The following is a 13,598-nucleotide window of genomic DNA, read 5'->3' on the forward strand; positions in this document are numbered from 1 at the left end:
GAGGAATTCCTCACTGTACTGTTGCAAGGTTAGAACAATTTGATCTGACTTTAACATACACTAAACTAAAAAGAGACAATATAGAACCAAAAATTGGTTGAGAAGACCAAAACATAGAATAAATAAAGCCTAATACAAGGGTTCTTCAATCAATATATAAACCAATATTGTGATAAAATTTACTTCGATAATTTAAATACTTTAGATGCAAAATGCTTCCACTTGCACTTTTTAAAATTCTTCATATACAATTCAAGTTTATCGTATTTTAACGTTGATCAATGAAAAAAGGGTACTCCTGAAGTATGTGAGCCAAGATGGCGGACACCGGAACGTAGTATGTGTCCAGGTTAGGGTTAGGCCATAATTTTATTCCAATGTTCCCTATTTTAGTTCTATTACGAGTTCGGGGACTAGCCAAGTGACTCTCGTAGTATTTGTAATGGTAATTATGTCCCAACCCTAGCCTGGTATTACGTTCCGGTGTACGCCATCTTGGTTCACATACTTCGGGAGTACCGAAAAAAGTATGCACTGTATGTATAATAATACTTGAAACTTGATTCTTTATCAAATAACTTTCACAGTGAGGGTTATCCATGATTCTGTAAATATTGGTCAAATATTCAGAAGTAAATATTAAATGCCTTTACTGAATGCACAAATTCAATCCGCTGAAATACCTTTGGATGTTCCATAGTCAGACAACACAGATGTTTCCACCTGCAACAACACACATACTGCATCTTCACCACAATCCATTTCAGTTTGTTGATCGATTGCTTTGTATCCAGAAGTTTCAGAAATTAGTGTGGTGTAACATGACAATCCTTCGTTGTAATTAAAGGAAAATATAAATAAGTTTTAAAACCTAAAATCCCTTTGTTCAATATTATATATGTTGCATTTGTTTTACATCAATTTAAAAACTCTCTCACTTCCAACTCTATAATCTTCATTCAACTTCATCTAAATCAACTTACCATATATCCAAACTAATGAACAATATGATTTTATCCATGCCAAATGAATGATAGAATTGTCAGACTCCTAGAATAGTCAGAAGTGACTGAACAAACCTGTATTAGGAACAGGCTGTGTTGTAGGCTCTTCAGGTTTATATGTAGTGTTTCCTTCCACATCAACATCATTGCACAGATTACTGTCACAACATGAAGTTTTGCAACTATTTAGTGTAAAACTAACCCCTGCAACATTACTTGGCAACAAGTTTTTCATTTGCTCACAGTTACTGAATTTACACATTGCTGTCAGAATGCAATTTCCTGTCACAACTTTCACTAAAACAATATATAAGGGATTTTCATGTTGAGAAGAATAAAGTTTTCTATAAAATGATATAAAAGGTCACATAAATGAAATCTTACTACTAGATCCAAATCCACCGAATCCTGAAGAGAATGACATGTTGGCCTCAACTAATTGACAGCTTGATCCAGCAGGGCATTGCCTTATTGTTTGTGATTTACTGTTGACCTGACTTATTGGAGACTCAATATTTTGAATAACATAACATTCAATTGGGTCTCCTGCATCTATGGAAAAAAATAAAACTAACAAAAACATAGAAACAAATTCAGTCAAGAGCATGAGCAACCAGGAATAAGGACTGGAAATCAAACAAAAAATTCAAGGTCAATTATTTGGTCAGCTTTTCTAAAGCAAACTTGGACTGATATCCAAATGTGAAGCTGAGAAACAATGTCTTAAACTTTCAATGTCACAATCAATCATTACGCTTAAATACATAAGTAAAATGAAGTGTACCTGTGATAACAACTGATGGAACATGAGTAGGCAAAGGAGGTCCAGTATGATCATTACATAAGTTTGTCTCACAAAATGACAAACGACAACTTTCAATTGTTACATTTTCTATCGATGTTGATATTCCAGACTGTTTTTGTACATCATTCAACATCAACTCACATCCAGTATAATCTCGAGCAGAAATAGGAAAACATGATCCGTATGTTGTCCCAACTGAATTTAAGTACAGTACAAATTAGAATATTATTTTTTAACTGAATATCATAGGTAATTGACTACAAATGCCAATCTATTTTTTGATACTATGATTAATTACTGATAGAAAACAATTTTCTATATGTTGATATTCTGATTGCTCATCCATTTCCTCTGGTGTTCATTTTTTTGTAAGTAAATCTGACATTTACATTTAGCCAATGTAGATTGCACAGAAGGCAATACAGAGCATTTTGCCATATTTCCAATAGTAGGACAAAGACAACTTTTTCAACTTGAAAATGCTAAATCTAAAGAAGACATTAAAGAACTAAAAATTGGATAAGATGAGGAAAACCATGGAACAGATAAAGGCTACACATATGTTTTTTAATCTATATGCAAAATAATATTGTGATGAAGTTTAATTTGACAATTAAATTCTTTATACTTAGCATACTTATTAAAATAAATACGATAAAAAATGATTAAACTTGAGCATTTTGAAATCCCTTTATTAATTTTAAGATTATCCTTTATTAGATTGAGCAAAGTAGAACATTTTTGCTGTATGTATATTAATACCATAAAACTTGATTTCTTGAACAATCTATATTTACAGCGGTCGTTATTCATGTCTCTAGCACTTATTGACCTAGTATTCAGAAATAATCTTCTATGCCTTGAATAAATGCACAGACATAATCCACTAAAATACCTTTAGATGTCCCATAGTTAGACAGCACAGAACTCTCCACCTGCAACAACACACATACTGCATCTTCACCACAATCTGTTTCAGTTTGTTGGTTGATTGCTTTGTATCCAGAAGTTTCAGTAATCAGTGTGGTGTAACATGACAATCCTTAATAATAATTCATGCAAAACAGAAATCAATTTCAAACAAAAAATCCTCTGTTCAATTTTACATATGACGCATTTGTTATTGATAAATTTTAAAACTGTTTCATCTCAAACTATATAATCTTCTTTCCACTTGATCCAATATAATTAAACACCAAACTAAGGAACAAAATGACTTTATTGTTGCAAAATGAATGATAGAATTTTTGGACTCCTGGAATAGTCAAAACTGACTGAACAAACCTGAAGTGAGAACAGACTGTGTTGTATACTCTCCAGGTTTATATGTAGTGTTTTCTTCCACATCAACATCATTGCACAGATTACTGTCACAACATGACGTTTTACAACTATTCAGTGTAAAACTAACTCCTGCAACATTACTTGGCAACAAGTTTTTCATTTGTTCACAGTTACTGAATTTACACATTGCTGTCAGAATGCAATTTCCTGTCACAATTTTCACTAGAACAAGACATTAAGAATTTTCAGTAGAAGAATAAAGTTTTCTATAAATCATCACATAAATGGAAGCTTACTACTAGATCCAAATCCACCAAATCCAGAGAATGACATGTCGGCCTCAACTAATTGACAGCTGGATCCAGCAGGACATTGCCTTATTGTTTGGGATTTACTGTTAACTACACTCACTGGAGACTCAATATTTTGAATAACATAACATTCAATTGGCTCTCCTGCATCTATGAAAAAAAATAAAAAATAACAAAAACATAAAAACAAATTCAGTCAAGAGCATGAGCGGCCAGGAATAAGAACTGAGAATCGAACAAAAAATTCAATTATTTGGTCAGATCTTCTATAGCAAACTTAGACTGATATCAAAATGAGAAGCTCAGAAAATGTCTTAAACTCTCAATGTCACAATCAATCATTACGTTCAAATACATCAATAAAATAAAGTGTACCTGTGATAACAACTGAGGGAACATGAGTAGGCAAAGGAGGTCCATTATGATCATTACATAGGTTTGTCTCACAAAATGACAAACGACAATTTTCAATCGTTACTTCTTTTATCGATGCTGACATTGCAGACTCTTTTTGTACATCATTTAACATCAACTCACATCCAGTATAATCTCGTGCAGAAATCGAAAAACATGATCCGTATGTTGTCGTAACTGAATTTGAGTAGAAAAGCCCAAATTCAAATCGTATATTCCAATCAAATATTGAGAGTGATTAACATTAGATCTCAATCTATTTGTTCGAATAGTGATATACATTTACTGATACAAAAATAAAAAAATATTTTCCGTATTCTGATATTCAGAAACACATAAATGTTTGCTGTTTTAACCAAATTATGTTTGCTGTAGTTGTTAATTATGCTTCTGATATTTATTGGCAAGTGTAAATAAATAAAACATATTATGCCTTTTTTATATTTAAATGCACAACTTCAAAGCACTAAAATACCTTTGGATGTTCCATAGTCAGACAGCACAGAACTCTCCACCTGCAACAACACACATACTGCATCTTCACCACAATCTGTCTCAGTTTGTTGGTTGATTGCTTTGTATCCAGAAGTATCAGTAATTAATGTGGTGTAACACAATAAACCTTCATTGAAATCCATTGGAAAATACAATAAGTCAATTATAACGATGAAGAACTTCATTTTAATTCATTCAGTTACACAGTCATATTACATTGATTACAATTACAAAAGATGAACAAAAAGGTTTGAATAGTAACACAACTACCTACTTATAAAATTTGAGAGTTCATTTCAATAACTTTAAACAGAAAACTTGTTATTGAATTCTATCTTGTTAAAATTTTTCAGTGATTCAATTATTATCGTAGAATAAAAAAAAAGATGCTATGCCTGGCCTATTTTTACTGTTATTTTTTCATACCTATTTAGTTATATAAACTAATGGTATCTATAATCCTGTCTTAATTTAAACCTGCAATTTGGATATATAATGCATTAAATTTAGTTATGGGTTTCATTGGAAATAGTTTCGAATGCTACCAAACTTTGAAAAACTGAATTCATCAGTCTTTATGTCAATACTAATTTTATCACTATTAAAATATCAGAAACCAATCAATTCGGGGAATTCTCGCTTTACTAAGCTATTTCTCTAGAATGATTAGATTTGAGCTCTTTTGTTTGTCTGAAAGTAATTCTCGTGAAAGCAAAGGTTTGTGATATCCAATAAAATTTATATGCTGAAGATTTTCAAAAAAAATTATTTTGTGGAAATTCCTCCTGTCTGGATGTTTCTATGACATTGTTTCTAGTGACTTAAATTACCAAGTTTTGGATCTATTCTTATGCCTTGTATCTACTTACATCCATGGTTGCAGAGAAAATCTATATCTAGCTCTAAGCATGCCTGTTATTGCCTGCAACCCTGACAATATTTTTTATCATTTCATTTTAGGGCTCGTTAAATATTGATGTGAGTGGAAAAAACATGAAATAATATTTTCTTTTATAAAAATCACCCTTTGTAATTCCAGGTGGTTTTGTAACCACAGTAGTTTCTTGTGATGTCATTGTTGTAAGAACCGGAATTTCATCAATATCATTACACAGATCTTCAGAGCAACAGCTTGATTTGCAATCAATGATGTCATAACTTACTTCAGAAATTTCACTGGGAAGAAAATCCCTGAACTGTTTGCAATCGCTATATTCACAGAATGCTGATGCAATGCATCTCCCATTTGTAATTGTCACTTAAAAAAACATATGAACAACCAAGAATTAATCACAAAATAATGACTGTTCAGGACATTTTCTAAGTTGTACAAAACAAAGTAGGCCAAAATGAATGTATCCACATAAATTTATAGTGCTTTTCTTGTGGTAAATCAGCTGTGGCCCTAGAAATAATTTACAACCAAGCTGCTCTTGAACTCATTTTTATCATTTCAAATGAATTAATAATAAATTCATATAAAATAAAGTTCAATGTAATAATAAATTCACAAAACACTGAACTTAGCCACAAATTAATATAAACATACCTATCATATACCATTACTCATAAGATGTAAGCATTACCATTTGTAGAAAATAAATTCGTCCTCATATGAACATCAGCTTTAATTAGATGACAGCTAGACCCAGCAGGGCACATAGTTATTGATTTTGTATCTTGATTCAACATATCAAACTTAGACTCGACATTATTTATAACATAACACTGAATTGATGGACCAACTAAAAAAAAATAACAATATGGGAGGTTGAATATGAGCTCTACTCAACAGCACAAACTAACTATAAATTTAACATGTTTCAAAAAATATTTCAATCTTGATTCAATTCTATTTTTAATGGAGGTTGCGACATTGCTAGAAAATTTTTTAACAATATAGTTGATTGCCAAAATCCTATAAACTATACCAATATATGAATTTTAAATTGGAATGCAAGGTTACCCAAAAAATTTTATTTCAATTAAAACCATATACAAAATGTTTCATAAATAAAATATAAAAATTTTACCAATATAACCCCCATGAACAATTGAATTATACTATAAGTCAAATTTTGAACTGGGATGTGTGATAATGTGTTAATGTGCAATATGATAAGATATTAGGTATATAACAAACCAATGGGTCAAATTTAAAACAACCATCAGTCAGGTATTAATATTTGATATTCAATAAAGATATGACTTCAGAAAAATGAGTAAAATAATGCTGAAACCGAATATAAGGTTGAGCCTATTGTATAGAAACCAAAACTGCAAAAAAGGGTAAAAATTTAGCAATAAAGCAACATCAACTACCAGTACATATTACAGAGATCAAAAATTTCAACAACCTGGTTCCTTAATATCTGGGATATGAGGTACAAGAGATGCTTCAGGATTGTTGCAGAAATCTTCATGACAGAAGGATAAAATACATTTGTCAAAAGTTACATTTCCATTTGTGTAAGTAGATGCAATATCTATGTTGCTTAACAATTGTTCACAAGATGTAGAAGAACGAGAAGATGCAGGAAAGCAGGATCCAAAAACCATTGTTGCTGAAACTTTGATGTAAAGGGATATTTTCAAGTTTGAAATAAATACAAATAACTACAAATTAATATTAAATTTAAAAGTGGGAATCTTTCAAAAATATTGAATCTGTAGTATGTGAACTATTTCCTCGGGATCTATAAGCCACAATTTCAATCAGATTTGCTTTTGTCTAAGAAATAAACAAAAAATAAATAAAATGCAACAGTTATAAAATAAAGACTATTAGAAATTACAAGATTCTGAATCCGATGTATAAACTGTGCTATCAACTGTCACAAGCATGCAAACAGAATTATTTCCACAATCATCTTTAGCTTGTTGATTGATGGTTTGTCCAGCAGGTAAATCTGCTATAAGAGTGTTGTAGCACATGAGTCCTTTTGATGATTTTTCTAAAGTTTAAAAAAGTTTCTGAAAATATGTACATTACTGTAACACCACATGTTAAATTTCACAGGCAAAACTCACCACTGATAAATGCTACTATGTACTACTATCTGCTCTAAATGTACTACCTGAATGTCAAACTTTATATCAGTGGTAGCACCACACTTATATTCTCGTTTCAGAAACAAATCTGAAAGTGGGTGAGAACCCATGTGAGAAATGTGGAAGGATCAATAACCTCTTTCTGTCTTATTTCTATGATGACTCATTAAGACTCAATTCATGTATGAAAGGCTGTGTTACCCTGTTATCAGTTTTCTACTCATAAAATGTAATGAAATAATCTTTAATAATTTAGGATAAATCCTGAAAAACATATGAAGGCTGTATATACTATATACATTGGATAGGTTTTTACAATTTTTTTTTTAGGAGAAAAGGAAAGCCGATACGATGGCTCAATCATATGGCAAACCTCACCCTCTTGTTCGGTTACCAATCCATGTTGGGTATGGGTATAGCTAGCCAGTTATTTGCTTCGGATGCATGGACTTGATGGTTGAGGAAGACGTAGCCAACCAGCAGTTACGTGAATGTGGCAGCAATAAGTTTAAGCATCCTCTCGCACATAATTATCCTCCACATGATTCGAAACTGCCAACCAGTGCAGGATAATCAAAGATGCAATAGAAAGCATATTCCTAAAACTTTGTACAATGTGCCAACTGCCGTGCCATTGTAAAAACTCATTGTATTGTATGAGCATAAAATAAAATAAAATTTCCAACTTCAATATTTCATCCGAGGAAAAGATCTGTACAATATGAGCAGCAAAATGATGAATATAATAGAAGCATTACTATTTTTCAAAACACTTTACACTCAATTTTACACTTTCTTCACACCCACCAATTGCGCTATGTGTCGCATTCATATCTGTAATAGATTGCTGTGTTGTTTGAGTTACAATTTTTTTATCAGCATTACAAAGATCTTCAGAACAACAATAAGAAGTACAACTTTGAACATCAACATTCACACCAGAAGAACCTTGAATTACTCTACTCAAATCTGAGCAATCATCTTGACACGAATCTCGACAATTTGCAGAAGTCATTTTTACTAAAAAAAAATTTTTTTTTATCATAGTGTTTATTACTTATATCAAATACAAAAATCATATGGATTGAGAATAACAGGGACAAAACATTTTTATGGTTATATATACAACTGGAATTTATTTACTAATAATTTCTATATGAAATCTGAAACAAATGTCATTGCAAAATAATGGCAACAAATAGCATTAAAACTTTTGATAAAAATTACCTTTGGTGCGAACATTCCCAACAGATATATAGTATTCAGATGTAAGAAAATAGCAAACTGATCCTGATGAACAAGTCAATACATTGTTTACATCTGCGTTAAGATAATTCAAACTTGATTCAATTTTTTGTATGGAGTAACACTGCAGAGTATTAGGATCTGTATCTGAAAACATGAACAAAACAAAAGAGTTTGAAAGCAGCTTGAGTATTACTGGTAACTGATTTTCATTTATTATAAAAGGTGTATAATAATAGTATATAGACACCTGGTGTTGTCAAAATTGGTGTCGACACAGTTTGTAACATGAATGTTGAAACTGTGTGTATTGTTGTTGATTCAACAATTGCAGTTGATATTCTTTCATTGCATAAATTTTGTTCACAACACCGGGCAGTGCATCTCTTCAAATTGTAATCCATGCTCAAGTCCGGTAAAATCGTTGCAATCTGATTGCAAGGATCATTGTCACACAATGCATTCGGCACACATGTTCCATAAATTACTTGTACTGTAGATGAAACAAACCTTGTTAATAAATTTCAAATTATGAACAATAATTCAACAATTGATATTTTGTCCTATAGAATCATATACAGTATTAAAGCTCAGGTTTGATTTAAGCCCAATTAGATATATAAAAGTTTATCAAACATATGGCATGGTTGTGCGTTTTTGTATCCAGTGAAAGTCGAACATAACAACTATCATGATATTAAAAATTTCGAAAGTTTATAGAAATAAGGGTATGATTTATCTTTAAATAAATAAATAGTTTTGACAATAAACCAAATTTTGGTAATTAAAACAAATATGAATTCAAATTTTGTATATAAAGCGCTTGCAAAAAATTTCAATGTTACAAGCATACAATGTATACATATCTATAAATATGAAGTCTATAATTTGAATTCATCTTACGAAAAATTCCATCAGATTCCATCTCGGCCTCTGCATAAACACATTTCCACCCAAGATCACATGACGTTGTATTTTTCACATCGTGAACAGGTGGTTTTCCAGTTAGGGAAACTTGCAACATGTCAAAACAATCGATTCCAGTTGTGGAACTACCTAAAATTGAGAATTAAAAATGTCTTTGGCAAAATTTAGAGAAAAAGTAATTAATAGAAGCTATTTTGTTCATCTATTGCTAAAATATATTAACAATTAAAATTCAGACCTAATTTCACTAAAAATAGATGTAGCAAAAGAATGTTTTTCAGATTACAGCATTTTTACATATTAAAATCAAATTTAACATCAAGCAGCTTGGTTTTAAATTTAAACCAAGGTTCCGTGCCACCTTAGGGTTCCCCCACTAGAATCTAGGGCAGTGGTTATCAAACTGTGGTCTCAAACGAAGGAATATCAGGGCCTTTAGTTATTGCCTTATGGGCTAACGTTGTCATTTTGAATTTTCTTATTAACCACTTCATCTCCACTTACTTATGTGGACATGGATGAGGAATGGCAGCTAATTTAAATGTTGTCCAAATAGCTCTATGCTATATTCTTCTATTGTGTTTTTGGTTCGAAAATTGTGGAGGTCCGCGGTTACTTCAGAAAAGCATAGGGGGTCCACAGGCACAGAAAGTTTGAGAACCACTGATTTAGGGGTTCCGCAAGTCCCATTCAAAACCGACGGTTTATATTACTAAATATATTTTGTTTAAATATAATTAAATACTAATTACGTTTGTTACTATTATTAAACTTGCTACACTTCAAAGTTCCTTTTATTGTGCCCATTTCATGTTTGCTTCTATATATATTTTATATATATAGTTTATACAATTCATGCTATAAAAGACAATTAGCTTAGTTCACAGCAGTACCTCGAGTCTCTGGAATATTTCATAGGGGTCCGATCCACCAAAAAGGTTGAAAATCACTGGCATACAACTATTATCAGAATGCAATGCAAAAACACTTTCCAGAAATTTTATTATCATATTCGAAAATGTATGATAATATTTTGCACCTGTTGAGGTTATAGATGGAGCAGTTGTCTGTTCAACAGCTTTTTCAGTCGTTGTTTCTTCATTGTCAATATTTGGAATAATTATCTCAACACTTTGGGGAGAATTGCATAGATCAGTGTCGCAAAAGTATACCCCGCAGCTAATAACAGACATTGCTATTCCAGGATTCAAACTATTCATTGATGAAAAAATTTGTTCGCATCCATAAGTCTCTTTTAATGCTTTAGGAAAGCAATTTCCAAAACTTGTCACACCTGAAGTCAAAGAAACAATTAACTGCTTATGTGTATAGTTATATATATTACAAAACATGCTCATAAGAAATATGGCAATATACAAAATACACTGCATTTAACTGACTCAGGTACATTATCAATGAAAAATGTTGAAATAAATAGGCCATAAAAATTTAGGGGTACGAAAAGCAGTCTCGAATACGAAATTTATTGCAATTTTATAGAACATGCAATATTTCAAATGTAGTAAATAAAGGGCACAATTATAGGTAAATATCTTATAAATAAATGTATGGGGTTATTTACAGAAATTGGCCAGAATAAATAGAAATATGTGTATGTTTAGATTGAATGAGGACTACATAATTCATTTCTAAATTCCCACAGACACCATTTTTGCTCTCAATTGTATATATAAATAAAATTTTATCGGTTAAGGGAACAATGTTGAGATAAAATAAAAAGCATATCACATGTCACCAACTAGTTTACGGTATATGAAATAATATTTTATACTTAAAATAAAGCAATACTAATTTAATACTTGAGACTTTGCTAGACGTTTCTCCTATGGTCATTGATGCTAGGACTTTGACATACAAGCAAGTTGATCCAGCTGCACATTCTTGAACATTCATCTGAGTTAGTTGAGAAGTTTTTCCAACGGCAGACGTTTCAACAATGCTGTAACATTTCAACTGAGGGGCAGCAGTAACTTCTATAACGATAAAAGAATTAAAAAAGGTTGGTTAGATATTTTGTACCACAGTATTCTTCATCATTCATGTCCATGCAAGAGGCATTGTGTTAATTCTTGACTAATAAATTGAATTTACAAAATCCTGTGTTTCACAATATTATGTACCTGTTTTTAATCGCTTTTCCTTTCACATATAGTAATATGAAAATCTTATTGATGTATATAAACAATATAAGAAAAATGTACTTGTCAAAACAGCTTATACAAATATTTTACAATGATTTGCCTTGTTTAAGTTGTTAGAAGCCTCCATATGGATGAATGTTGGAATGCAATGCTCTTTATTAAATGAAGAAGAGCAATATCTATCTACTGATGGTGATTCCATTAGTAAAAAGATGAACAAATCAACCATGCAAAAATGACATTTTATTGACATGACAAAGGTAAAAATATATACCGTACACAATAAAATGAAAGTTAAACATGCTTGAGGTATCTTGGGTTGCTGGTTAGTCAGTAAAATTAAAATGCATAAATATAAAAACTATATTATTTAATTCAGAATTACTTGATGTAGAAAAGTTAAAATATTTTAAAATTCATTAACATACAATGAAAGTATCAGCGTCAATCAGTATAGCACAGGGGGTTAGATTGTTTCAAGTCAGAAGAGTTTAAAAAGATTTTAACTATTATAATCAATTGTTTCAAAATTATACCATGCTAATAAATGTAAGTCAAGTTTACCTATTCTATTAAATTTCATTCAGAATGAGCTAGTACAAACCGAATAATTTGTATGAATTTCTCAAGTTATCATTGCTCATTTTCGAAATATTTATTAAGATTGTACTAGCCATTGTCTGCACAAACACCAGTAGAAATAATATGAAACATATTTCGTTATAAACAAAATAAACGATAGTATATTGTTTCACAGCTATGTGCATGCAACACATAAGGTTCTTCAATGGATGAGGAATTCAACAGCTGCACCCTATTACGGTAAAAGAGTGGACCCTATTTTGATACCTTGAATACAATAAAGTTTACCACAGTGACGCTTCAATACTGCTAACATGCAGTGTAAATGGATTTAATCATTATGCAAATTATCTGAAGTCATTTCTTGCCTGGCTCTGGCATTTTGTAGTCATTGCAGAAGTCTTCATCACAACAGTATGAAGTGCAATTGCTTCCCAACATAGGGAATACTTCAGATATTTCACGACACGTATCTTGTAAACATATGCTTTCAGGAACACATGATCCATAAACGCTCTCAACTAAAAAATAAAGGGATGATTATCGAGAAATATTCCAAGAAATATTTACTTGCAGAACTAAAAAAGCATGAATTGTATATCCTTCACATGAATAGCTATGAATAGGAAGATGGCAAAATCATTAAAACAAAATTGGTTAAAATCTGTTATTGGTTTTGAAGCATACATTTTATAGTAAGTTTTGTTTAACCAGTGGTTATGGAATGTTGACCTGAAGTTTATTTGTAGATGCTGCCTGTCAAATACTCCAATCAGTAAGAATAAAATAAGAAAAGATTTCCTGACTTCGAAATATATATTTTTCAAATTTCTATCTGTGTTATTTTTGGATATTGGCAAATTGTGCCACATTTAAAACTTAAAACTCAGAATACTAGACTCAGAGTACACATGAATAATTGGCTTGGCTAAATTGTTATTGTTAGGAAAAAGTCACTCATATTCTAAACTTATGTATAAATTTTAAATGTTTGGTACTTGAAGATGGCAGAAACTGCCAAAATCGAATATATTTTTCAAAATTTCCTCCGATTCCTATGGGGCTCAATATTTCATTTATAATTTTGCTACTTTTATGAATATTGCACAACCATGTGGTATTACACAAGACCAGTCTGTCTGAATAGCCTGATTTAGACAAGGAGATATGACATCATAATATTGATTCCTCTAAAATGTATAATGATGTCATAAATATATTTTCAAAATTTGAGGACAATTTGAAACTATAGTAACAGGTAACATATGTGTACTAAGTATGAAAGTATATTGGATAATATTCTGAATCTAAAACAATT

At 31.1% G+C, this 13,598-nt stretch overlaps 1 protein-coding gene across 20 annotated transcripts in view; it reads right to left on the reverse strand.

Moving 5' to 3' along the window:
- LOC120343914 (uncharacterized) overlaps positions 1-13,598 on the reverse strand; it is a 77,676-nt gene that overhangs the window by 38,156 nt on the left and 25,922 nt on the right. For 19 of the 20 annotated variants that reach the window (XM_039412938.2, XM_039412935.2, XM_078112339.1 and 16 more), the window contains 20 exons: positions 12,649-12,801; positions 11,357-11,530; positions 10,576-10,830; positions 9,513-9,665; positions 8,860-9,102; positions 8,592-8,756; positions 8,172-8,384; positions 7,109-7,267; positions 6,671-6,883; positions 5,900-6,058; positions 5,338-5,571; positions 4,294-4,440; positions 3,780-3,995; positions 3,390-3,554; positions 3,094-3,315; positions 2,705-2,851; positions 1,789-2,004; positions 1,389-1,556; positions 1,080-1,301; positions 684-830 (listed from right to left, as the gene is read on the reverse strand). In XM_039412938.2, coding sequence (XP_039268872.2) covers positions 684-830; positions 1,080-1,301; positions 1,389-1,556; positions 1,789-2,004; positions 2,705-2,851; positions 3,094-3,315; positions 3,390-3,554; positions 3,780-3,995; positions 4,294-4,440; positions 5,338-5,571; positions 5,900-6,058; positions 6,671-6,883; positions 7,109-7,267; positions 8,172-8,384; positions 8,592-8,756; positions 8,860-9,102; positions 9,513-9,665; positions 10,576-10,830; positions 11,357-11,530; positions 12,649-12,801 — 3,771 coding nt within the window. The remainder of the gene's footprint in view (positions 1-683; positions 831-1,079; positions 1,302-1,388; positions 1,557-1,788; positions 2,005-2,704; positions 2,852-3,093; positions 3,316-3,389; positions 3,555-3,779; positions 3,996-4,293; positions 4,441-5,337; positions 5,572-5,899; positions 6,059-6,670; positions 6,884-7,108; positions 7,268-8,171; positions 8,385-8,591; positions 8,757-8,859; positions 9,103-9,512; positions 9,666-10,575; positions 10,831-11,356; positions 11,531-12,648; positions 12,802-13,598) is intronic. The other variant, XM_078112353.1, reaches the window with a different exon arrangement.

This window comes from Styela clava, chromosome 5, assembly GCF_964204865.1.
Source record: "Styela clava chromosome 5, kaStyClav1.hap1.2, whole genome shotgun sequence".
In the NCBI taxonomy this organism is placed as follows: domain Eukaryota; kingdom Metazoa; phylum Chordata; class Ascidiacea; order Stolidobranchia; family Styelidae; genus Styela; species Styela clava.